At 37.4% G+C, this 26,928-nt stretch overlaps 1 protein-coding gene across 2 annotated transcripts in view; it reads right to left on the bottom strand.

Annotated features, from left to right (window-relative positions):
- AGPS (alkylglycerone phosphate synthase) overlaps positions 1 to 26,928 on the bottom strand; it is a 51,445-nt gene that overhangs the window by 15,310 nt on the left and 9,207 nt on the right. Inside the window, exons 1-13 of one of the 2 annotated variants that reach the window (XM_072041012.1) lie at positions 25,493 to 25,634; positions 25,158 to 25,247; positions 21,378 to 21,468; positions 17,793 to 17,913; positions 17,641 to 17,715; positions 16,007 to 16,078; positions 14,170 to 14,249; positions 11,934 to 12,014; positions 9,314 to 9,439; positions 7,309 to 7,417; positions 6,690 to 6,817; positions 4,001 to 4,052; positions 1,607 to 1,683 (exon numbers count right to left, since the gene is read on the bottom strand). In XM_072041012.1, coding sequence (XP_071897113.1) covers positions 1,607 to 1,683; positions 4,001 to 4,052; positions 6,690 to 6,817; positions 7,309 to 7,417; positions 9,314 to 9,439; positions 11,934 to 12,014; positions 14,170 to 14,249; positions 16,007 to 16,078; positions 17,641 to 17,715; positions 17,793 to 17,913; positions 21,378 to 21,452 — 996 coding nt within the window. In that variant the 5' untranslated portion in view covers positions 21,453 to 21,468; positions 25,158 to 25,247; positions 25,493 to 25,634. Of the gene's footprint in view, positions 1 to 1,606; positions 1,684 to 4,000; positions 4,053 to 6,689; positions 6,818 to 7,308; positions 7,418 to 9,313; positions 9,440 to 11,933; positions 12,015 to 14,169; positions 14,250 to 16,006; positions 16,079 to 17,640; positions 17,716 to 17,792; positions 17,914 to 21,377; positions 21,469 to 25,157; positions 25,248 to 25,492; positions 25,635 to 26,928 lie in introns of those variants that run through there. The other variant, XM_072041011.1, reaches the window with a different exon arrangement.

Here is a 26,928-nt window from a genome sequence, read left to right as displayed (position 1 = left end):
ATAAATGATTTCAGCAATAAGGAGACATTTATATTCTATCAACTATTCCTTTATTAAAGCATGCGGATGACCATGACAACAATGTCACTGCTCTCAAAACAGTTGTATTAGCAGTGTACCACAGAAAATCTCTAAGCTTGGGCAAGTGCTACGGAGTGAAAATAGCTTTTAAACTCACGGCAGGGAGCATAGCCCAGTGGAAATTAGAAAACAAAAGTTGTAACAGTAATGTAGTCAGGATGCCTGTTTAGCTTTCTTTCAGTAAAAAGTTGAAAAAGCAAGAGCCAAATCTGGAGGTGACACTAGTTAAAAGCATCCAAGTTAGAATTTCTAAAAATGATCCTACCACCCCAGGAAAACACCATGAACATGAATATGAAACTACACATCTTCCTAGGCAAAGAATCTGTCTCATTCATTAGTCCTACAAAGCCAGCATAGCTAACATAATTAGAAAGAAATACTGCTACTACAGTGATAAACTCAAATCCCCGGAACAGAAGTCTATTCAAATGCCATTCACTGTCCCTTCTCATTCTAGAACTATTTGTATTTCATCTAGAGTGAATCCTTCCTTCTGTTCTACTGTCTTGACTTTAATGCTCAGGAAGCACCTTACAGTTCTCTCGAAGAGGCACCAGAGGAACTAGCTACAGCATGATCTAGTAAACACAAACAATACCTAAAGCATTTGTTTATCAGTGAGGAGTTGCCAGCAATACGAAGGAATAAACTGGAAAGACTCTGTCCCTATTCTTGTACGTGGTATCTGTTAAACAACTCTTCCATTCAATAAAAAGAATAGTGTTAGTTTAATGCGTTCTGTATTCTGATGTTTACTTTTCTTTAAGCTTAACTTAAAGTACTAGAGCCAAGGTAATCAATGGTATATTCAAGCAAGAAACCAAGACACATGACAGAATCTTCATGTGGCAAGAGATCTCAGAGGTTGCCACTATCCATGAATCACAACGTGAATTAGGAGGAGCAATTCATAGATGAAGTGTATACGTGAAAATTTGAGTACCTTGGTCCCAGTACACCTGCCATATCAATCTCACAGTCACTAAAAATGCTTTCTCTATTCCCAGCTGGGAGTATCACTGTGCTGTATAGTACTATATAATACTGTTCCCAACTGGGAGAATCTCTGAAGTGCAAGCTGCTTACACACATCAGGAGACTGAGCCCTAGCATAAGAGCTCCAGATGTGTCACCAGCTTGGAGCCTCTGTCAGTATTACATAACATTTCTCTCATTTCTTGAAATGTTCTTTTCTATTTGCAGAGCTGGAAGGACTGGAATTGCAGTGGACTGCAAGCTGGGTAAACTGGTTCCAGTCTCACTCTGTCACTGCCTTACTGTTAAGGCAAGACACACTAACCTCATCTACAGATGTGAAAGGTGAAAACATCTGTGAGAATCTCTCTCATGGAGTAACTCCTCAAACAGAATATTATTTTGGATTAAACCACCCTGAGATTCTCTAACTAATCCTACAATCTGTTAGACAAACTCAGAGCTGCATGAGACAAAATACCCACAGTCTTGAATTCTAAGGATAGCATACAAAGTTCCAAGCAGTATTAAACCCTAAAACAGTTACCTTTGTGATGTAGAATTTTTTCAGTCCATCCAAAAATGATGTAAAAATGGAAGCAACTTGTGGTTTAAGAGCATGACCTTTGGCAAGAAGTAGAAAAAAATGTGTTAAGATTATCAGTGCTCTTAAAATCCTAACTTCAAGGAACCAAAAAAATAGCTTGACACATAAAATTGCAAGAATTATTTGGAGCACTATCATAATCAAAGGGACCTTTCTCTTTAGAAGATTTGGGAAAAGGTTTTTTTATTAATTTTTGAGAGGCATACATACAACTGCACACAAATATTCCATTTGACACTTTAATTAAGGCTGTCGTAGTTTAGATCTTCACAAGTATATTGCACATGGAAAATTTTGAAAGAACACTTCATTAGTTTTATACTATAAAACTAAGCAAAACCACTGACCTTTTTAAAGTTATGCCAAAACCACTGAAACCAATAGCCAAAAAATGGTGCAAGTTAAAGAGTTAAGCAGTTTTTTCCTTAATGGTTATGTCACTTGCACAAAATTTTCTACATAAAGCTAGTAATTGCTTCCTTAATCACATACGGAGAACTAAAATTACCAGGATATATAAATGGTGTCTTGGAGTCTGTTAAATTAACATCTCTGCCTCAGGACTGGATTTAATTGAGATGAAAGCCTTTTACTGTTTGTTCCATTGTTTTCAGTCACAAGCAACTTCTGAACTCCCATTACTGCTTCATTTTTACAGTCTTGCATCTGGCCTACACGCTGTGAGCCCAATTCATAAAAAAAGTTATGCACCATTTACACGATACTTCCTTCTAAAATACTTCACGAAGTATTTCCTCCTGAATAAAGCATGAACTTCAGTAATTCATTTGCCTCCTTCCCTCTTCCGTAAAGAGGTACTCTCCTTGCAGATATGAGAAAACGCCAAGGAATAGGCCTCCAAGTACACTTAAGTGAGGATACAAAAGCAGCAGATAACACAAGGGTATTAATTTATTAAACTACAATCTGTAAAAACTAGTGGAGTTAAGCCTACTTAAGAAAACCACAAGAAAAACTCCTCTTTTTCACCTTTTGCAGATGATTGTATAAGCTGCAACATCAGATCAAAGACAAAGAAAAGATCTACTTATCTGGAGTTGGACTGAAAGCTTATAATTGGTCAAGCATTCTCCCAAATAAAAATAAAGAACTGCATCTGCCTTCTGTTGTACACGTTTGTGAAAGAGTACAACACAGTGATGACCAAAGCAAGATGCAATGCTTGCTGGGCTCTCAGGTGCTACAGATACTAACTTAGTTCAAAAAACAAAGCTCAGCTTTCTCATCTCCAGATTAATGCCATTTAAAGTCAAGATTCATTACTGAGGCTTTTCTTCAAACCAGGTATCAGAGTCTGACTTGTTCTCGTAGTATTAACATATAGGTTTTCAAGGTCAATCCCAATTCATTTTTTCATCTTCTGCGAATAATCAAAATCGCATGGTCTTAGCAAGTGCTTCAAGTCCTATGAAGTACTAGTTGTGTGTTGTGGAACTTTAGGTTCTCTTGAAGAGTGCCCTGAGCCAGAACACATCTCTTGCCAAAGTTTCTACTCTTAAAATGACAGCTTTCCATAAGAAGGGTTCAAAAATGATTGATTTTCATATCTGACGTTGTCCTATTTATGTAATGTCTAGGTTTAGTAATACTCCAGTAGCTTTACTGACTTTCTATACTTTCTATATTTAAAAAGTAAAAAAAGCCAACAGCTTAATTCTGTTTGCATACAGTTATGGTATTTACCACATCTGAACTTTTTTAAAAACAAAAGCCAGACAGCTCATTTTTGACGTGTCATTGCCTCGCCCCCACCCAAAACAATCACTACCACATTAGAATATTTTCAAAATAAACTGCTGCTTCTCAGGAATCTGTACACAGACTGTGATGCTCTTAGGAAATTTACATCAACCAATTTACCTTCAAAGTAAGATGCCTGCATTCTGAATCTCCCCTGCGCTCTGATACCTGACTACTTGTTAATATTCTTCACAAATGTTTCAAGAAGTATATTTACAAAACTATCATTTCCACGCCTTCAATAGCAAAAGAGAAGCAGTGCCTCCAGTTTTTCAAAATTCCCAGAAGACTACATGCTGTTAAATGGAAAGGTTGCAAAAAATCTTACACATCTATATACAGAGCAAAGCTCTTTACTGACTATTGTAGTTGACAGCGTTTTTCCAGAGGCAAAGACAGATTTCTGTTTCTGAAAGTACATATTACAGTACTACCTGGAATTTGAACGTAGGGATCGTTGCCTTTGTTGTCTGGTTTTGAGCAAAAGAATTCCCAGATGATACAAATTTCAAATACTAAGATAATCAAAGCTCTTGGGAACAGGTATCCATCTGAGAAAATCTACCTACTTACCAAACTGGAACTGTGCATTGTCAACAAGGCGAATTGATGCAGGAGCACATCTCTTGGAGGCAGAGTTAGGGGAGTGAGAGGAAGGAAGAATAAAAGATTTATGAACAGGTATGCCAAAAATCATGACAGTGACATTTTCATTTAAAAAGAGCATAGAAGAAGCAAACTTAACATCAGAGACCTATGGCCATTATCATCATTGAAAATTGGTGATGATAAACTTGTTTTCATTTGAGAAGCAACATCTATTAGGCATGTCTAAACATAACGCATAGGGAATTTTCAGTTTGCACTCAAGGCAACACAGGCATAGTCCCATGATCTTTAACCTTCAAGTACTGAATGTTTTTCTATAAAGTAGCCATATTGCCATAATGCACTAAAGATACCATATTTGATAAGAGTATTGAGTTTAAAAATCCATTGAAAAGAGACTAACTGTTGTGCCTTAGCCCCAGTAGGCAGGTAAGCACTACACAGCTGCTCACTCACTTTCCTCCAGTGGGGTGGAGGAAGAGAACCAGAAAGGCAGAAGTGAGAAAACTTACAGGTTGAGATAAAGGCAGATGAACAGGTAAAAGGGAAAAAAATAAAAATGAAAACAAGTAATGCAAAAGCAATTGCTCACCACCAACCAACCGATGCCCAGCTAGTTCCCAAGCAATGGTAACTCCTGAGAAAATTCCCTCAGCTTTATTGCTGAACTTGACATCATTTGGTATGGAATCTCTCTTTGGTTGATTTGGACCAACCATACCAGTTGCATTACGTACAAACTTTTTGCCCACCCCCTAACTACTAGGGGAACAGAGTAGTAAATGTAGAAAGCCTTGTCACTGCATAAACACTGTTCAGCAACAGCTAAAACCTTAGCATGTATCAACACTGTTTTGGTCACAAATCCAAACGGAGCATCATATGGGCTGCTATGACAAAAATAACCACCCAGACCTGGTACACTAACATTCTGTCATCAGGTCACAATTAAAATCCATGCCTGGGTCCAATCTAGGCTATGCACTACATAGAAGTCTGAAAAACAGTTAGTATAGCTGTCTTCTGCTAAGTACGCTTCTAGGTCATACATATGCTTATAACATGCCATCTGTGATGGCTGTGTCCAGTCATGTAGTGAAATATATAGCTAGAGGAATACAACAAAGCATGGGTTTTAGGCTAGCCTCAACCTAATCACAAAGATATAGAAGTATTCTTCTATCACTTAAAATGATGCATGTTCACCCTCATCATCACTGATGATGTACATTTTGTCACACAACAGGAAAAGGGCAGAAGGAAAAAATAAAATAATATCTCACCAGGCAGGTTGACATAAAAAGGCTGAATGAGTGGTTTTAATGACACCAACCCAATCTACAACCTACAGGTAGCTTTTTCTTACATAAAAGTAGAGTAATAAATAAAAAAAATAGCTTTTCTGTTAGAGATCTTTGTAATTGCTAAAAAGATTGATGTAAGCAGCACCAAAAGAAAAGAATAAGTAGTTCAGGCTTTAGAAAACAGTGAAACAGAAGTAGCAACAGAAGCTTAGAAATGGAACAATGTAAGTGGCTAATATTGTGGGGTTTTTTCCTCTTCTAAACCCATAGCTAGGGAATAGACACTAGTTCCCTAATTGACTTAAAATGTTGATCAGCCATTCAATTAAGCATTCCCAAACAGTCTGCTTAGATACCTTTAATAGGAAGAACAAGCACTAGCAGTAGAAGCATGTGACAGAAGAACTGGCAAGTGCTGCTGACTAGCATATACATGTCATTCACATACCGGTTTGAACATCTGGCTTGGAACATTAAGTCATTAATTTAGACCCATCACTGGAAAAATGTAAAGCTGTATTTAGTTTGGCATTAATTAAAACATTTCTGAAATTACTTCCCCAATTCAGGATATATAGTCCTCCTTTCACAGAAGTGATTTGGTATGTTTTGCACAGTGCCAAGGAAAGTTAGCCTAGGATGATAAAGAAAGAAGCTAGCCAGTGTAAGATTTGCTTGGAAGCAGAGCCATCAGGAAAAACATTACAATTTGAATACCCGTGTCCAAGTTCTGTTACTTGAAATCCACTTCCCTGTTGTCTGATCATGTTACTCAGAAGGCTCTACTTAAATACTAAGACATAAGTACAATTCCACCTTAAAACATCCAGCTCACCCAAATACATTTCTGTGCTTCAGGTAGTGCTTTCTACCCCCTGCAAACACAGGTCACATCCTTCCACTGCATGACTTTTGTTCCTTTTCACTTTAGAACCATGAATTCAACTGTCCTTTACTTGTATGCTGCAGCTGAATTCCTCTAAATACTGGTCACTTTCTACATAGCCTTAAATGACTCTCAGGATAAAACTCTCCTTTGAAGGAGATAAAGAGCCAAAATCTCTGTGCTGAGATATGCTAACAACTCCCACTTTTTTAAAAGAAGTCATCAGAAGGCGTATCCACAATTTGGCTAAGAATGCCAAGCAAATGATGGTCACGATCAATCATCCATCACATCATTTCCAAAAGCCTCATTGGCCATATACATTTATGAGGTTCATATCCTCTTAACTCCTTTCCAGTAATTGATAATTAAGACTAGAGCATCAGCATACTCCTAGCCCTAGATCCTGGACTAGGTTAGAACCAGCATTCTTGCATGAATTCAGCATAAAGCTTCACCTTACCTGCTTTGCCACTTCCCTCAAGCAGGCCACCCCTCGTTCAAAGTTGGGGAAGACTACAGAGCCATACTTCTGGTATTCAGGGAGTGGGCGAATCTTTATTGTAACTTCAGTGACCACTCCCAACGTTCCTTCAGAAAAAAAGGAAAACTCAGTAGTAAAGTCCTGCAAGATGGAATTCTTGCAAATCACACAACTCAACTAGTGTTTACCATAGTGTTATAAAGTACCGTTAAGTCAGAAAAATTCAAAATTTCAGTATTCAAAAAATATTCAAGAAGTATTGAAAAATTCAAAATTTAAAAATTCAGTACTGCAGTAGTAAGCAATTTATTCCTGACAATTTACATGTACATGGTGAATTCTTACAAACCCCCTCTAACTCATGATGTGTACAGTAGATGTGTACAGTAACTCCACAGATCTGTTTTAAGTACTTTTCAGAGTTGCATAACTTCAGTCCTAAAAAAAGTCTCAATGTATCATCCTAACACAAAAATTCATGCCTGCAGAATGCCACCCATAGACACACCAGAAGCAACAGCATTACATATATTAAAACCATCAAGCCATTACAGAAAATGAATTCAGATGCACTTATGTGAAGTTACTGAGCTTATACCTTCAGATCCCATAATGAAGTGATGGATATCAGGTCCTGTTGACATGCGAGGTACTTGACAGTTTTTTTCAACTATTCCTCTGGGAGTTACCATTTTTATATGAATCACCTGTTTAAACAATATACAATAACTATACATACTAGCATTAAGTACAGTATTTTCTGTATAATATTTATTTTCTATCAAGCATGACATGCATTTTATACAGTTCAGCTCTGCAGACTTCATACTTTCCGCAGGCAGCCCCAAAAGAACTTTCGGAATAACCTCAGGACTGTTACAAACAATTATCTCTAATGCAGCATGGTTTGCCCACACAACAGATTGCTCCAAGTTCTATGCCAAATCCAATCAATTGTTGGCCACAAGCAGACAGTACCAGTTAAGGCTGTTTTGTTTCTCAGTGTAGACAGTGCTCACCATGAATACTAGCGTTTAAATTCAGAACACGCACAATACTTCACAGAGGAAAAAAGAGATGGCTTGCAGCAGAAGAAATGTTATTTCTTGCTTAAGTTTTGCTTTAGAACTGTTGGTTGATAAAGCTAATTTAATTTAGTCATCAGCTGATACAGAAATACTTCTACTAGGAAGAAATAAAACAGTGAAATACTCTGTCAATATTAAGTCTTCAGTAAGACTGATACATATTTAAGATTTTGTTTTTATTCTGTACTAATTTATTTCAAAAAAAATCCTTCCTTGGTGCAGGTGAAGCTTTCAACTACAGTAAAATTACTGCATTTCAAACAGTGGCTCTAAAAATTTCAGGCACACGTACCTAAGTAATTTTCATCCTGTTCTGTTCAAGAATTTTGTTATATGCATTTTATGAACTGGTAATTCTGTAACAAGTGGATTTTAGGCAGCTTATATAACACACTATTTCTAGATGTAAGATTTTCTCAGAAAGTAAACACCTCCCTAAAACTTCTCACTGTGACATCAGGAAACTCCTGAACGTTTCTGAATCAACTTTCAAACCTATTTCCTCCTAATGAAAATTTCAGAAGCTACATTTTAGTCTGAAGTTATGCTCTTGTGATAGAAAAGCCTTCTGCTTCACATCTCCCAGTCCAAGAAAAACAACACCAGACAGCAACACTTCAGGCAGTAGGGTACAGATGATACTTTACAAGTGCTAGCAGTTTTAGTTCAACAAGACCTACTGAATAAAAACTACTTATTTGCTGCCAAGCTCATTCGCTGATAGTCAAGTGTTTGTTCTGTGCACAGAACAGACGTGTTTGTGAACTACAAGATGATGAAAAAGCCTGAGGTGATAAAGATACAACTCAAAAAAGTGTGCTGCAGGAAAGGGAAGGGAGAAAGAGGTAAGAAAGGGCTGTTATGAGAAGAGCTAGAAGTTCAAAGCAAGGAGGCAGGATTTGACTTCGATATACTCACTAAAAAGTATGTTTTTAATTCAAAATGCTTTAGGAAATAATTTACCTGGGTTAATATGAAGATGAACCATTTTAATGCTTAAAACAGATTTAAGAGTAGAATACTGCCATTCCCAGTCCCTTGCTTCCTTCCTCATTGCCCCCATATACTGTGCAGTGGGATTACAATTCACTGTTGTGTGCACACAGGATCAATTAGATCAGTGTGCTGGTTTGAAGAAAAACAATCTACAAGCCTATGGAAGTGGGAAGGCAGATCGAACTAGCTTGCTGTCAACATGTAGTGATCCCACCAGACAACTTCAAGAAAGCAGAACAGGTAGGAGAGAGCATGCACCTTTTGAAACAACCCTACAAATTTAGCAGAATTATTACACTGGATTAATAGAGAGCATCAAAAAAGTGGAAGAAGGCCACAAGGACAGGATAAGACAACACAATTCCTGAAGCTAGTCAGTGAGTACCAAAATGAAAACCGTATCACTTGTTAACAGACTTGCAGTTTATTCTTCCTTCTCCCTCTCACTTCATGTCATTACATAAATTAAACCACCAATCAAAAGAATAATTAATTAGAACAAGTATTAAAAATATTTACCAGATCTTCAATGTTTCCATAGATGTTTTTTTTCATGCCTGATGCTCGTGTTGCTACCCATCCTCCTAGTGAACTGAACTCCATGGAGTCTGGTTCATGGCCTGTACAGAAGCCACTTTCACCAAGCTAAAGAAAGTAAAAATACGTTCTCAGAGCTTGCATTAGCTTAATATTGAATATTTTAGGTTTATTTTATTTAAAAAAGCAAATATCCTGATAACACACACAATTATTCTGGCACAAATTTTGCATTTCATTTATATATCAAAGACAAATTGATTCTGCTTCTCCTGTGTATATGTTGTGCTATATATCAACCTATAATACTCCTCCCCCATATTTTAAAACTAAGACCTCTATTGTTTGTAAGAAGGTGAGAATTCAGATACATACAGAAAAAAATTATAACTAAGTAACTGCCAACTTTGCACAAATGCTGCCAATAAATAAGGCACTTAATCTCTTGTTCTTTCCATTCTAATGTGATATGCAGCAGGTCTGCAGAAAATGTGAGCAAATTGCCTGTACTTAATTCTCTCAAGGAGTGATGTGTTTTAATATACAGCCATCTGGTTGGGCTTCCTGTATGCAATGCTGTCAACTATTTGTGAGGCAGATCATGCATTCCTGTACATTAAGTAGTCACTTGTTTCTCATTTTTCTGTATTAGCTTGGCTTTGCCATCTGCACAGCACCTGAGGTTGATTGGATGCCCTTCGAATTGCAATACCAAAGCTGTTGGACAGAAAGAATTAAAGACCCAGCACTTTCACGTTAAGTGATAACTGTGTTAGTGTTTGAGATGATCAATTTGCAGTGGGCAACTGAAATACCCACATCCAACTAGATACCACATAATGTGGGTTATTAACTATGTTCTGTAGCACAATGTGATTCTAACTTTAGTGACTGTTTATGTCTATGTAATGGCTACGTGACTCATCTAGCTCATGCTCCTTTCTCTTACTGGAAGAGCTTGTGACTTTAAGTGCTTCCTGATGACATTAGGGAAGTGCTGAAGCCTTGTCATACCCGCAGAGGACAAGAAATTTTCTTCAGTCACAGCTTACAGATTTCTACAAGTTGTACAAACATAAGCACAGCAAGAGACCATGTTTTTGAATACTTGTAACTGACTGGGCATGCACAAAGCAGTAGATCCAAACACTGTGAATAGCGTTGTATAAAATAGGACATGCTACAGACAGAATAGAGCAGAGATTGTGTTATATACTTTTCAGATGGAAGAGACAGCCAGCATGGCCTGCTTATCCACAATTTGTATATACTAGCCTTTCCTATAGAATCACAATAGGATTCATACTACTCCTTAACAAAATAAATAAAAAGAATATATTGTTCTATCTTTATTATCCTTTTGTCACCTTTGATTCTTTCCTGTTGGCTATTAATCCACGTCCTATTATTCTGAGAAAAGCAAGCAATTCAAGGCTCCTCAATAGAGTCCACTACAATATCTGGAATTAATGAATCTATCTTCTCATCTCACATAAAATGGTGTCTTAATCACATGACTATCACATGTAATTTTAGCTAGTGTAATGATCGTTTATTTTGAATGCCCCATTCAAAAACAGCCTAATTTTTCATCAGGTTCTGTTATTTGTTTAGAATCCAGCTCTTGATTTTAGTTAGTGTTGTAAGGTTCAAAATAACTGTTAGTGAGGAAGCCTACTAAGGAAGATCAGCACCCAAAAAAAAGGTGTGGTGGCTTTTAACCTGTGTGATTTTCACAGCACAGTTTCTAGACAATGCCGGTAAATTCAGTTATGAAAACTGAAGTTGGATTATTTTTTTTCCTTGTATGCTCACCAAAATTTCATGTCAGTACTATCTCCTAGAAGACAAGGAGGAACAGAACTAATATGCTTTACTCCTGCTGCTAATACAGTCCAACCTTAAAGTAAAATTCATTTTACTCTTGCATTTACTGTTACTCCAGCAGGGACTCATGAGAATTACACATTCCACCTACCTGCCACCAGAACACAATTTCTTCCCTCCAAGCCTTGCCTGTTTCATATACCTGTACTTACCACATGTTCATAGTATTGACCTTTGAGGTTTTTTTGTTTGTTTGTTTTTTGTTGTCGTTTTGTGTTTTTTTTTTACCCTACTCATCTCTATCTTGCTTATGCTGCCCTCATGTGAAAATCCCTCTGTACTCTAGTTAACACTAGCAAGATGCAAAACGGTCTTTCAAGCAGTTCCCTTTGCTGCACTATCCAAATGCATACCTGCATTCTGTCTATATTTCAGTGGAAGTCTGCACTGGCATAATCACAGTACTCAAATTGTACTACACAAAACAAGCACAACGTGTCACGCCTGGCAACCACAAGAGTGTATCCAAGGTCTGAAGTAGAAAGCATAGTGACAATTCATAGGATGTAACAACTTAGTGTACATGTATTTTACAGCTATATCTAAAAGAAAAATTGTTATTTAAAAATGTGTATCAAACAGCATCCGATGTGGCCCTTAACTATGCACATAATGTTCATAACCATGTATGTAATGCAGCAATTTAGACAAGATATGAGGAACAACAAAGAATGTTATGGAGAAATACTAAATGCTTGACAAGTTAAAAAAATACCTGTTTTTCCAAATCTTGTCCAACAATGCCAGCTTCCACACACGCTGTTAAGTTTTTCTCATCTATCCAGAGAATCCGATTCTGTTGGAAAGCCAATCAAAAGTAAGAATATATTAACATGACAACATAGAAATGAAAATAATAGTATGCATACTATGTACTATGTCTGTCTTCCTGAATAAAGCTAATATCACTCATTTTCAACAAGAATTACTATCTGAAGGACCACAAGAGCCACATGTTTACATTTATATATACTTAGTGTATATATATATATATATATACACACACACTAAGTGTAGATACTTAGTATATATATACGTTGTGCTACTAAGTATATATATACACTAAGTGTAGATATTACACATTCACACAGTGACTTGGTAGGAAAACTGCTGGCGGTTTGGTTATTCAACTTCAGTATCTTTCAGAAGCCTTAATTATTATACAGAACTTAAGCCTTGACTTGTTGACAAAAAAATACATCAAGCTTCATTAGCCAAAACAACACTGTCCAACCTTCTTCAGATTTCTGGATACAGTTCTTCTACAGTCATTTATGCAGTTTCCATTTATTACAGCTAAAAATCACTATTTCTTAATGCTTATAGTATTTATGCTCTGAACTACATGCTGCGTGTTGCATTAGAACTGTCTACTACAGCAGAAGACTGATGATTCACCTTTTACTCAAAGACAGATTTTGTTTTTATATGTATGCCCAAATTGACGTCAGATGAGAAGTTTATTATTGAAATCAACAAATTTCATGACAATGAAAAGATATAGGGAGCTCCTGCAAGTGCTCCAAATCACTTCTACGGCACTTGTATAATTTTGCATTATTATATTGCATAGAAGGAGAACAGCTCTAGCTTCAGTTTGCCTTGCTTCCTGAAGTGGCAAATTTTGTAGTCCAGCTTAAACTATGAACAATTAACTTTAAAACAATTATTTCCCCTCAATAGCCAGCTGTTTTTACTCAGAAAACACTTTCGGTTTCAACATGGACTACTTAACTGATCTGAGATGCTATATAAATGAGTTTTTATGCAACACAGACCCTACATGTAATACAAAGATAACCATTAACTGCGTATTAAAACAGTAAAACTTGTCTGATCAACTTAATTGCCCTGGGAGTGCTTTCCACCCTAGTTTCTTTATTTTCACTCCACATCAATGACCACAAAAATTGCTTGGCAGCATTATTCAAGAAGCATTCAAAAAAGCAGTCTGTTTCCTGACCTGATATATATAATTACATGTCTAGCCAACACAAAAGGATGATAGCAGGAGTTTAGTGCATTCCTTTCCCACCCCCAAACCAGACATTAGTCAAAGCTGTGGGCGATGAGTCAGTAAGTTCAAACAAAGGCCTGAACCAATATTGTACTCTGGATTTCACCCCATAGGCGCATGAAGAGTTTCCTTCAATGCACAACTGCCTTGTAGAAGAAAAGTCACTTTGTAGCCAGAAACACTCAGAAGCTACTAACTTAACCCAACCATCATGGAATAAGCAGAGAAAAGGGAGGCAAAACCCAGGTACTACCTTCAAGGATAAAGGAGTTAATAAGCATTGCAGGTGCTAGGAAACAGTACAGAATTACATTAAAAGATACAGAGCTGCTTCTGAAGCATCTCATTACTATGTAACCACGAAATAACCACAAAATGGTCATTTTATAACTACAAAGGTTCTTTATAAAGGAAAGCTGAGTACTAAGACTAAATTTTACAAAACTTAATTTCTGGAATGCCATAAAACTTCACGTTCTCGCGATGCTATCTACACAAAACCCACATTTTTATTTTATTTCTTAAAAAAGTTTATACTGCAGGTTGACTTATAGATATTACACCATCTTATCAGCCTTCACTGTTGAAGTATATCTTTAGGTCTGTAAAAAACAGTATAATTTTCAAGAACAAACAGCTTCCTCCTAGACTTTCACTTAATTCAGACAATTCCAATATAGAAGAATAGCACCTTCTTCTGATTTTGATTTAAAGAAAGCTGCCGGAAGAAGCTTCAACAGCAGGATGTTTTTTTTTCTTACTCTAAGTACACGGGTCATATAAAGTACAGGGCTAGCTTAAACAAAGTATCACTGTAACTGAAGGAGCACTAATTTAATCATACATGGTACAAGTTAATACTTCCATCTCATATTTGTTCTTCAACAAAGAAAGAAATTTCAACTATTTTTTTCCCCCTAGAAAAGAGACATACCATTTGTGATGTATCCAGTGAGATAATTGTTCTTTTTTCTTCTTCAGGGCATTCAAGGGCACTAGAGACACTTGTTCCCCCTGAAAATATGCAAGGGATATTGCAATTGAAAAATTCACAGGTAACCTTTTCCCCACATACCCATCCTTCTCTCCCTCATTTGTAACATTGAGCTTAATAAAATACGATCACTGAAATTACCCGTTTGAAGCTAATGATTAATATTCTAAAGCTATCCTGGTCAATTGAGAGTTTCACAAAATCAAGGCAACACTGTAGCAAACAGAAGGCTTTAACAGCACTTGATAACAAGCCATGAAATTGTGACCATCTCATCTGCTGCTCTAAAGCCTGGAGCAGAATTTACAAGCAGGGAGGGATAAGAAATGAAACCACCCAAGAAAGAGATAGCCATTTCTATGTATTCTTCTGAGAGCACTACAAAGGGCACTACAGCCCACTTTCTAGGTGGAAGTGAAGAGGTCTACTTAATTTAGGAATGCAAGACTTACCTGAAAGCAAGAAACAAACTGGAAGAGTGTAACTATAAATATGGATGAATAAAAACAAATACCAAACTTTTCTGGCGGTTTCTAGTGCATCTTCATTGCATGTTGCAGAACAGCGTCCAAGAAGCCTTTGGCTTCTCAAAGACTCCAAAAGCCATAAGAAAAAAGAGACTACAGAGAAGAACAAGCAGTGGCAAGTACAGAGATGATGCCAGCTAATAAAACACCAGTACTCTTCAGGTGCAGCATCTTTGTTTCCAGTAATAGGAAAGACGATATTTTAATACCAACCCCTACAATAGCTTCAGAAGTTGACCGTAGTTAAATATACCAGATTGGACAAAACCTGAAGATCTTCCTGTATCCCGGTCAGTGAACATGAGCTAGTCAATGTTGCTGCTCTCACCTATACTCATTTACTGGTACCAAAGATGATTTGTAGCAGTCATACAGCTCTCCAAGTGTATCTGGCAAGCGTTTTAGGGAGAAACAAGCATCATATCAAACTAATGGAGCTGAAATGACATGTTTATATTCTCAAATAGTAAACATCCTTCCTAAATGGGCCTGCAGCACAAGCACAAAGGCACGGACTTATCACACAGAATTCTTAACAAAACACTTCTTACAGAAATAAGCTTGTGAGAGCCAACATCCCATGTTACCTGCTGTCCAAATCAAAAACAGGTAACTCACACTACCTCTGCAGGTTTAGAGGAAAAACCATGCACAATTAATAAAGTGAACTTCCTCAGAAATTATTTAGACTGAGAAGGACCCAGATTATACAGGTTTTTGCTTATGTTCTACAAAACCCGGAACGTTTCCTGAAAACTCTTTACAAGAGAAACATCTACTCTAACTTCCAAGTTGGTCAGTGTCTAAAAGGAAATTAGAATTATGGTTCACAATTTTGCAAAATCGCATCTGACAACTATCCTCCATGGACTTATGAGATTCAACAATACACTGCACTCTGATGAACAAACTAATTTACAGTTGTGGGAACAGAGCACAAGAAATGTATCCAAAAAATACCTTCAACATAAAAGACTTCCAAGCACAGAGGTAGATTTTAACCTCTTATAATCTCTCCTCTTGCACCCCTAATATTCATGATTTTTACACTTCTACTAACTTTTGCTAAACTAAATAGATCAGCTTTTAATACTGCAAGATAAGAAAATTGACAGCACTCAATGTACTAATAGATCTAACTTTTGAACTATAGATACAATATATTAAAAAAAACACAGATTTAATTGAACTGCAGTAGAATACTTTTGCACTGGTGATGTTAAACAGATCTGAGATTTAATAATACTTACCACCAAATGGTATTATGCAGAGATTATGTTTACATGCTAATTCCACAATTTTAACAACGTCTTCATGGCAAACTAAAAACAAATAACAAACAGTTAAAAAGAGGATTTGTGCTTCTTACTGTTGCTTAAAAATCAGAGTCTAGATACTTAGCAGCTCCTTTTCTGACACCAGAAAGGAAAACATTTCAAAGATTTAGACACTAAAGGGCTGGACCGAAAATTAGCAAAGCTCTACAGTAAATGTAGAATTGTTTCACATCTAAACTATAAAGAAATTACTATAGACTTGGTCACTGCTCACAGACTGAGACCTTCTGGCAATTCTCATGGTAAGACAGGCTACCACACAGTTAACAATTGAGGTATCTTGGAGAACAAGTTAAGTTCAAAGCTTTATTGAAAATAGGTTGTCCAATCTCTTTTAAGTGAAATTAATCTTTTTTGAGAGCTGAACAAATATTTTTTTTCCTGGCTGACGTTCCATTTCAAAAGTAGACCTACTGGTCAAATTTACTTTTTCAGCATGTATTGTACATCAGGTCAAGGGTGGAAGCAGACACACATGTGCACAGGGAAGGAGAAGGACCATCAAATAAAGATCAGCTGCTACATGCACCTGAATTTTTGCAAACAGCAGAGAATAAGCAGACCTGACTACATAGGCTTACAAACTCTGGCCATACAGATCAGCTATAAACCAATATAGTCATTTTACTTCATTTGCTTTCAGAGCTGCACAAAATAAAGTGGAGTGGTAATGAACACTGTTCATAGTCACCAATGCTGTCATATCAGTAACTGTCCTCAAATATTCAGAAGCATCTTACAGCGTCTCTTTTTATCCTTCCCATGCAATTTTGTTTTCCTAAATAAAGTGATCTTGGGGTTTCTAATACAGTGCAGCTATTGAAATTTCAGAAAGTAATAAAAGGAAAAAAAAAAAAAGTTGGATTCATACAGCTTAGGTACTTAGACCTGATGCCTTTTTCATTAGCTACTGAAGAACAGCACATGGAAAGTAGGTCCCAGTGACCTGAGAAATATGACTTGCAAATAGAAAATTCACACAAGTGAGCACAAAGTTTTACCAGTTTAAATATTTGTCTTCTACTAGATAAAATCAAGCATTATTTTCTGCTACATGTTCTTACCTACAACAGCATTAGTGATTATTCTATTTAAAATGGGTCTAGCCAGTACTCAGATTGCACTGCCATTTCTTCGAGTCAATGCTCCTTTGTAAAGTGTTCTGATTGGAGTTACAGGTGTCATACTTTTTAAACTACTTCTGAAGAACTGCATGTCATAAGACCAAATTCTTTACTACAAACATTTCACTACCTTCATATCATCACGTTCTCCTTTAAAAACAAGATTTAGGCTGTCATTTAGACAACTATTCTTGCTGCACATACAAGTTCTCAATATGCTGAGGTTACTCAAGTCAAAAATTCAGCCTTCATCTGAAACTTCAACTATATTTAATAACGAATTCAACTTCCTCATGAAGTGAATCCTTTAGGCTCTCTAAAGACGAGTGAAGTCAATGAACAAAAGATAGCTTCCCCATGACAAGAAAGCACAAGAATTCATAAACAGTTGAGAAGCAAGAAGAAAAAAATAGTTAAGCTTACCAGGCCATACAACTATATCAGGAATTCGCTTAAACATTCCTTCCCTGAGAACAAATATCTCATGGAGGCAGTGACCTGAAATACAAACAATAAGTTAACAAGTTGAAACAGGAAGCATCTAAAGTACACTTATATAAATGAAGTTCTCTTACCATGAGCTCTGAATACCCTATCTTCTGCATCCTGTGAGTATGAGATATTAGTGGCTCTAAGATCCTGAAGAAATTCTTCATTTACAATGGATGGAGGTACATCATTAACATTTAAGGATGCCTATGATACAAGAAAACATGTTCATTAAGGGTAGGCTCCCTATTACCACATTTCTGTACAAAATAAAAAAATTAAAACAGTTTGCCACTAACTGATACCAAAATGTAGCTATTTAAGATTAGAAATACAGAAGTTCTTTTCCTCGTCTTCAGCCATTGATCCCATTTGTCCTGCTTGGTATTCAGCTGACTAGATGCACACAAAGTTTTATTCCAGTAGTGCATTCTTACCCTTTTTCTTCCTAACAGATTTGGGGAAATGAACTAGCATATGAGGGCATTTTAGACAAAATACTTTGTTTTACAGAATTCAAGAAAAACAACTGCCTGAATAGGACTAAAGACTCTCCTGTTGAGAAAGGATAAGGTCAAAATTCCTTTTTGAACATAAATTCCTCCTACAATACAGAGAAATACATACGAAGGCCACCATATACTATTCAGATTCCAGCACTTCCAGTTCTGTTTCTACCAACCTACTTCCCCTCCTTTTGTCACATACCAGAAATTTAAGTGTGATTGATCTAATATAACAGGAATGCTTTAAGCAGACCTCACACATCAGCAAGACTTCATAAAATACTAGTGCAATCATTAACATGCAGGTGTTTTCAGAAAACCTCTAGATAGAGGTCCTGATCAGCTCCTTGGAAAAAAAAAGTTTTTCAGCCTTTCACATATAAAAATATATATTATTATTATATATAAATATATCCACACATCCAAGTTTCCTTTCCTGGAATAGGGAGTTTCACTCCTCTTTGTTCTGCATATAGCCTCCAGAAGTGCTCACACTTTTTGCCAACATGTAACTGGTGGTTTGCTAAAATAAAAGCTTAGAAGATAGCACCAGCTACCAAGCTAACAGTGAGAGGGGAAAAAAAAAGATTATAGTCTCACATCTGCCACTATGGCAGTCTGTTCTGAACGGGATGGGCCAGAGAGCAGTGAGATCTGAAGAAAAGACGATTTAACCTTCACAAGGAGAATTTTCAAGTAATGAGATGAATAGGTTGCCTACCAGGGTCCACCTCAGAAGAAAGTACATAAGGTTACACAGAAATTAAGAGTACTTATAGGGATCACTTAGGAAAGAATATTTGCATTAGTTAGGTTCATGTCTCATGAGGCTCATGAAGCCTCAGGGGCACAAAATGATAGCCAAGTCTTTGTTTTAACATTCTTCATACGGGGCACATGACCTAATGAAAATACAGTTTTAATAATGATTTACTTCTGGGAAAAGGGAGATATGCTGTTTTGAGCAGCTTTTTAAGGGTGATACTATACTTGAATTAAGGTGTCAGACATCTGAGGAAAGGGCTTTATCTGAGAAAAAGGCTTCTCCCTCCAACATATTCACGCTGTCACCTACAAATATAGAAGCTAGTGATTGTGCTGTTCAGGTGAGAGGCATGCTGCTCTTAAGAGATCATGATTTTAGGGGCCAGTCAGAATAAACAGAGGGGAAGTCAGGTCTTGGATTGCTGCTCTTAGCTCCTGCTAGTCTGCTATTAATGCAGATTCACACAGCACTGCTTGCTAACCCAAGGAGCAGAACTCTTAACAAACTTGGAAAACATGAGAAACAAAGCAATATGAAATGAACAAAGACCTTTAAACCGCTTTGGTAAAGAAAATCCCTGCTAGCTCTGCTTACGTTCTCTAGTTTAAACTTGTTTCTTCATGGATTTTTGTAGACAGAACCATTTTGTTTCATTTCAAGTTGAACATCAAATGCTGGAATATCTCGGTTTTCAACAGGAGGAAGATGAACTACTTAAAGCTATTGCATTTCCCCATGGATAACTAGGTACCTTGATTTTTCTTTTTTTTTGCAAGCATTCTAGTCCTCTAATTTTTCACCTTCAAGACTGAAAATTTAATATTCATATAAATCCTATGCAGAATGCCAGGCAAAAATAATTTTATTTATTCTTATGGGACTGAGATATTTTAAAGATTTATACACTTAACGGCTTGACAGGAAACCTACATGAACCAGGTCTAAACTGCTGTATGTAATAAGTCTAGACTGAAAAGGAAAAAATGTCATCTGGCCTTGAGCATCAGAAAAGCAACTACATTTACTACTGTTAATTACAACAGAAAGATTGCATGCAACAGGGAACCCTGCAGTCCTACTGCACAGAGGCAGGAAGAGTTGAGACAGAAGGACATATGGGCCAAGAGCTCCTTTATGCTCTGATGACAATACAGTTCTGAGAACCAATACAGTATGACAACCTGAAATATAAACCAGGAGCTATCAGAAAGACATGAAAATGGGACCTGCAGTAGTACCTGAGCATAGCTATGAGAAGTTAGATATGAGAAGTCCAGATACACACTGCTGGCAGATATCCTGTGAACTAGCTCTTCAGGATGTGTTGTAGAATCAAGATAATATTCAAGAATCTGCCCTAGTCCCCCAGTTCTGCTTATTCTGTACCTTCTATACATGTAGGAAGGGAACAACTGCGCTCAGGACCACTGGTCACAGTGAATTAAAGCAATTTTGCTCTGAGCACCTGCCAGTCAAGACCAACCTCAGTCAAGGAAAACAAACCCATCAAGACAAAGATTTCTGAAATATATTGTCACATGGGAAGACTTCAAGTCATAGCAGATGAAAGAATGGCTTGACTAGCAGAAGACTGAAGTGCTCAAGTTTTCAGGCCCAATGAGATGACCTGCTTCAGGGAAAACAAAATCTTGAACTCAAGTTACTCAAGTAATGGCTAAAAAACTGTTACCGAAGCAGTGTCACTGCAGTCACTGTGCAGTCATCATACAAGCATACAGCACAGCCTGCTTCCCGTGCTGCTTAGGCAGTTACTGAGTCAGAATCCTGCAGCCTCAAAGGAATTCTTCCTAAAATGACCTCACTCCAAGTTGAGTTATTCTTTTTGAAAAGCATAATATGTATACTTCAGAAAACCCAGAATATTCAGTTTTGGTTTTTTTAAACATTCAGTTCAATCTTAGGTATTCTGGTAGTCAGTCTTCAGCATCCAGGTGTGGAAAAATACTACTGTCAAATAAGAACGTGGATAACATCAAATACACTAAAAACACCGTGCAATTGAATGTTACTGTATCTTCCACCTTTGTCATCACAAAGGGTGATTACAGTTGCATAAACAATAATTCCATCTAGGCTAACAGTTTCTACAATCTTAAAAAGCAGCCTACAAACAAGAACTAAAACCTCTCTGTGTAGGAGACATTTAGTCCAATTAAAGTACTACCAGTTGATGTAGAATGACAAGTCAAGCTAAATCACTGAAAGTTTCATGTAATATTTCTACACCAAACAGCAACTCTGAAGTGTTACAATACACTATTTAAATCAATTATATAGGAGGCAATCTTCAGGACGAACAGCTGAATCATCTTTAACAATCTGTTTTTGACAATCACCACGACTAACGTTCAAAGGAACTGGTTCAGCTATTTACTTACTCTAGAGGTAGTTTTGTGCTCCAGACTTGCTCCAAAGGTTTTTTCTATCCATTCCTTAAAAGTAGGTAATACCATACCACCTAATCTGTACCTGAAAAGTCAATATTACACAGGGTCATTTTCAATTAAAAGAATGTATGTCAGATACACTTCTTTTGATTCTACATAAGCACAAATACTAAGTTAGATGAAAAAATGGATTTAAAGAAGTCTGCAAAGCTTCTGTTCATTTAGTTTTCATGCAACTGCGTATTTTTATTTACGTCCTATACTTCACACAAAAATCAAAGAAAATGTCAACAACTTAGAAATTGTGTTCCTTTGTGATATTTGGGAATTGTAGCATGTGGCTTTTCAGACATTCCACCCCGCCCATCTTCATTTTTAAGAAAGATCTCCCAGTAATGTAGAAAGTGTCATAGTTTACAAGTCAGTTACAGACAGAGGGCATGTATGTACAGACACATTGCAATGTAAACCAAAGCAACCTCAGACACACAAACCCAGCTCAATATACCTTAGAATGGTTTCAAGAAAAACAGTCAAAGGTTTCTCTCTCATCCTCAAAATGCATCAAAACCCATCAAGTGCCACGAATGTGTCTGTCACAACCCCTTGGCAAGAGCTTAGCCATGTGACAGATGAAGAGTTAGTTACAAGACAAGGGACAGAGGAGCTGTTTATACTCATGCATATCAAATGAAAGAACAAGTGAGGCTGGTCCCATACTCAAACCCTAGTGAGGTAGCAACTTAATTGCATACATCTGCACACCTTGTACATGTTTATGATATATGCACAAGCACTCTCTGAAAAAAGGAAAACAAAGCCCCTCCTTTTGTATGAAGAGTTTTCAGCAGTTGACTATCCTATAGTATATAACGTCACTGCATTAGGCCCCATGGATCTTTCCTCCAGGATTATTTAATTACCATGACTATCCAGTTATGACCTTGTCCTTCTCAGCTACAATTAAGTCACCAATTGTGCAAAGAGAACAATTCCTTTTATTTCCTCATCTTAACTACCTTCCAGCTCACCTCATTGGGATAAACAAACAAACAAAAAAGTATCACTAGAGATGAAAGGCTACAACTATATCTTAATTCAGCTGGACTCTTCAGCTTGGAAGACTATTTTCTGTGATCCCTCCTGTGACTGCTGTTATGTATCATCATATCCATACAGAACAGGTAAGTGAATTCTGTAGACAGGAAAGCACAACAAGCAACAAATGTATACAACAAAAGTTTAACGTAAATTGTGAGTCTGCAGTGGTACAGAGCACCTTGTCTCAGCTTGGCATTTCTTCTCTAGACATAGTTTTTGGTGTTGCCTACCTATTGCTACAGCTAGCTTACAAAGGTAATCTTACCTTTAATTTGTCCTTGAATAAGTTCAAACAGAAATCTAACAACTAACTCAAGACAGACAAAAGTCCCAGGAGAGAGAGAGTTAGTGAATTTACTGCACAAAACACAATTACAATTAGTTACTCAGGGGTAAGCTTTGTACATATGTTGATTGTGCAAGAAGTCCCTGAAAACACTAAACAAAAAAAACACCTTACTTTCCTCCCTGGAAAAACGGGTTTGTTTGCTCAGACAAGCATCTTCTACCTCTGCTGAGATAGTAGAGCCAGTAATAAAGATCATTTGACAGGTAGATAAGCATGGTCTATTGGGACAGTCAGCACAACTTCCATAAAGAGAATTCCTGTTTCACTAACCCCTCGAGCTCTACGACCGTGTGAAAAGAAAGTGAATAATGGGGATGCAGTGAACACACTCCTCTGGATTTCCACAGGGGTTCTACCTCAATTGCTACTAAAGAAAATACATTGCTACAGTACTGAAGGAAAGGTTCTTCTTCAGGCTGAAAGGTCAGGGCTTATTGAGCCCTGAGTCCAAGAGAGACTCAGGAGTGCAACTGGCCACACACTGGTCACACACTGGTCCAGTTTACCTAATTCCTGCATCAGTGATCTGGAACAAACAGTGGACTCTCCAAACAGGTGAATGATACTAAGGTCTTTCAGGCAGACATAGCACACTGATAGTATTTTTAAGGTTCCAAGCTCCTTCCTAACTGAGCAGACAAATGAAGAATGATGAGCTGTGATGTAACCACAAGAACAAACAAATAAACAAATAAAGTGTTACATGCATATTTTGCTGAACTAGACTAGTAGTCAGTACAGGAAAAAAAAAATCAAGGCATCTTCATTTATGCATCATCAAGGCAGGTATGAGAAACAAGACAGATTATTTTTTTACACTGATCTGCAGAACCCTGGTGCATCCCCATCTTGAGTGTTGTGCACATTTTTGGCTCTGCATTTCCAAAAATATGTCAAAGAGCTGGAGAGGTTTCAGAGAACAGCCGCTGTAAAGACCAAGGGGCCTTACAAGCACAGACTAGAAAGGGCCCAGGACTCCTCACAGCATGGAAGGAAAGTAGAGGAGGGGATACAACTGAGTCTTGTGCAAACAGCAAGAGTAGATGCTAAAAGGCATCTCCAACGTAATCTTCACAGATGCTACTGGATTAAAATCGCAAATGATCAACAGAAGCCAGGCTCCCATTCTTTCTTTAAACAGCCCCACCTTTCTTTCATCACTGAGAGGAACTACTCCATGAAAACTACACTGGTGGGGGCCAGCAAGGCCTTTCTAATACTTTCTCATACAGTTAGAGAAAATGCAGGTGAGGGGAAAAAACACCATTCTCCCCTACACCTAGCCCTACACCTTTACCTCTTTCAAATTACCCTGCATAAATCCTTCCTGTGCAGCGTAACCTACCCCAGATAAACTAAAGATATCAGATGAAAGCATGACTGACAGAGTAACAAGGGCTAGAATCCTGGCAAAAGCAGAGATCGCCACGATCTCCCTGAATAGCATACAGTGAACTCATGCCTTAGTTAAGGCTTTGCATTTTAACCTGGGCCTGAAAATTAAGAGATTCAGCATTAGTATTCAACACCAGAGATAGATTTTTGCAGCAATTCAAACTAGCTAATGCTAGTTTACAGAAACTCAAAGAACAAGGAGGAACTTTTCTGAAGGACAGTACCCTAGCAAACTTATTGATCTTCCTTATCATTATCATCATTATTTTTACTCTTACTGAAAGCATATTTATTATTTTTTTAAACTAAAAAGACTGCAAGACTCCTTTCCTTTCAGGCAAAAGGGAACAATAAGATACCAGGTGACAGACTTAAAATACACTGGAATAAAGTAAAGAGATCTTGAAGTAGAATTAATGCTGTATTTACTGAAATGGATATTTCTCAGAAAAACAAACCTGCTCTATAAAGGGATGGCAGGCAATAGATCAAAAATGTATGCTGCCACCACAAAACACACAGCTGTAGAGGAATTTTTGTTTTTAAAACTAGGAGGATAGAGTAGCTCCATGCACAAAGTTTAAAAAAACTAAAACAAATCAAAAGTTAAAGAAAAGTAACTTGCTGACTTTCATGAGATTCTCAAAACTGGCACAACTCCACAGAACTGCTGCATGTTTTCCTAAATCTTTAGGTGGTGGTGCAGATTCTTGGTCTGATTCCACTCCTCCAGGGGAAGTTTCACTGCTGTGTGTAAAATTCAGTAAACCTGTTAAGTGCAGAACTAATGACCTATTCTATGAGATAGAGGAAGCTTTCTGTTGCTTTCAGCTTAACTGAACAGTGCAGTTTTTAACCTCTTTTCAAAAAAAAAATAATTTACTACATTAAATATTTTACTCCAGTGATATAAGTTTCCAGCTTACCTTTTCCCTGTAAATTCTGCTTGACCCTTCTTATTGAATATGAATTTTGAGTCATTATATCCCCATCCATTCCACTTCAGAAGTTCTTGCCTTAAAGGAGAAAAAATATTTATATAAATAAGAGTGTTAGCATACTGACAATGATCAGTGATGACTATTTCAAAAAACAAACAAACAAAAAAACCCCTGCAACTCAAAGAAACCTCTGCCTCAAGGCAGTTAATTCCAGCTTTACATGCAAGGTAACTCGGTGCTGATCAATTACCAAGGGCATTCATTACAGAGATAACACTAACGTGCTGCTGACATACTACAGGTGCTGTAATTAGACTTGCCTTAATCAAAGCCCATTTTCTTCAAACTGCCTGTACACATGACCTTTAAGGAATCAAATGGAAGAAAACACGGACACTTAGTACAGCTGTTTGAAACCGACATTTCAACAAGCCTTTGACAAGCTTAGCACTTCTTAAGCAAGCTTTACAGGGAACTTCAAGTACTTGGTAACTGATACGTTTTTGTCAAACAGCCAGTGCACGTTGCTCCTACACGCTGAGGAATTGACTAAAATTGCAGCCAAATTAAACTGTTTGATGAAACAGTGTCTAGGACTGCAGTCTTTGTCAAGGCAAGATTTCTCCCTCTGGTGACTGAATGGAGTATTTCTATACACCCGATCTCTTTGGTTTATCAAATTACGTAAAATCAGAATAGACTTGATATTAATAAACCAAATTTGAGAAAGGCTTAAGCAACTTCCCCCTATTTTTGAAGGGTGGCTCCTTCAAGGCAGTGCTGCTAAGCTGCTAAGTGTGATACATGGAACAGGGCAGAGAAAGCAGCAACAAAGCTAAAGATGATCAGACAGATCAAGACACAAAGGACCAGGCTCTAAAGGAACTGCCGACATATGAAGCAAGTAAGTGCAGCTTTGAAACTACCACCAGTCCTCATGTCTGTAGGGACAGACACCTCTCCCCAAATTCAGGGGAGGCACTATTAGGGCCCTGAGCAGAGATCCACATAGGAGCTCTTTCTGCTAAGCTGACTTTGTTCCCTGTTCCTTGCCCTTCCTGCAGCCCTGCTTTCCTAGGTTGGTGTTAAAGCACCTGGTGCTTTCATCAGGTTTTAAAATACCAAACGGAGGTTAAGAAGTCAAATTTTATAAGTTTTCAGGATCAACTATTCCTGAATGAAAAAAGCATATAATGGTTTTCTCTGAAAGACAACACAACTCGTTAGTGGTGTGTTGAGAGTAATTACATAAAACTAAGACAACAGTTAACATGTTTGCAGAACAGCAGGTTCTGAAACATCTCAGCTACCTCCTACCACAAGGTCGGGCATTCTCCCCGGCATAATGGACAGCTTTGTACCACCTGACAGGTAAATACAATAGGAAGTTCATTGCAAACATCTAATTTTTACATTCAGTGCTATACCAAGCAATTCCGAGGTTTCCGTTTGGAGGCAGCAAGGGCTGTTTTGTACTGAGTCATCTGACATTTATTTCCTCCTTTGATCCATCACACCAGGGAGCACTGCCAATCTGGGAACCGCTATCTGATTTACGTACAGTGGTTCCTAGCACCTCACGCCTACGCTGCACGGAGTTAGAGGAAATACTGCATGTGGCTTCCTAAAGAAAAAGCCTACAAAACCAGAATATAAAAGGAAAGTGTCTGATTACTCAGCTCCAATTTATAAATGACAGGGCCTCTGGTAAGCAACATGGCCTCTCTCTAAAACAAGAATAATGACAAGTGTTAAA

The sequence above is a fragment of the Anas platyrhynchos genome, chromosome 7 (assembly GCF_047663525.1).
Source record: "Anas platyrhynchos isolate ZD024472 breed Pekin duck chromosome 7, IASCAAS_PekinDuck_T2T, whole genome shotgun sequence".
Taxonomy (NCBI): domain Eukaryota; kingdom Metazoa; phylum Chordata; class Aves; order Anseriformes; family Anatidae; genus Anas; species Anas platyrhynchos.
Note: the sequence above shows the minus strand (reverse complement) of the source record. Positions and strands in the feature narration are given on the sequence as shown.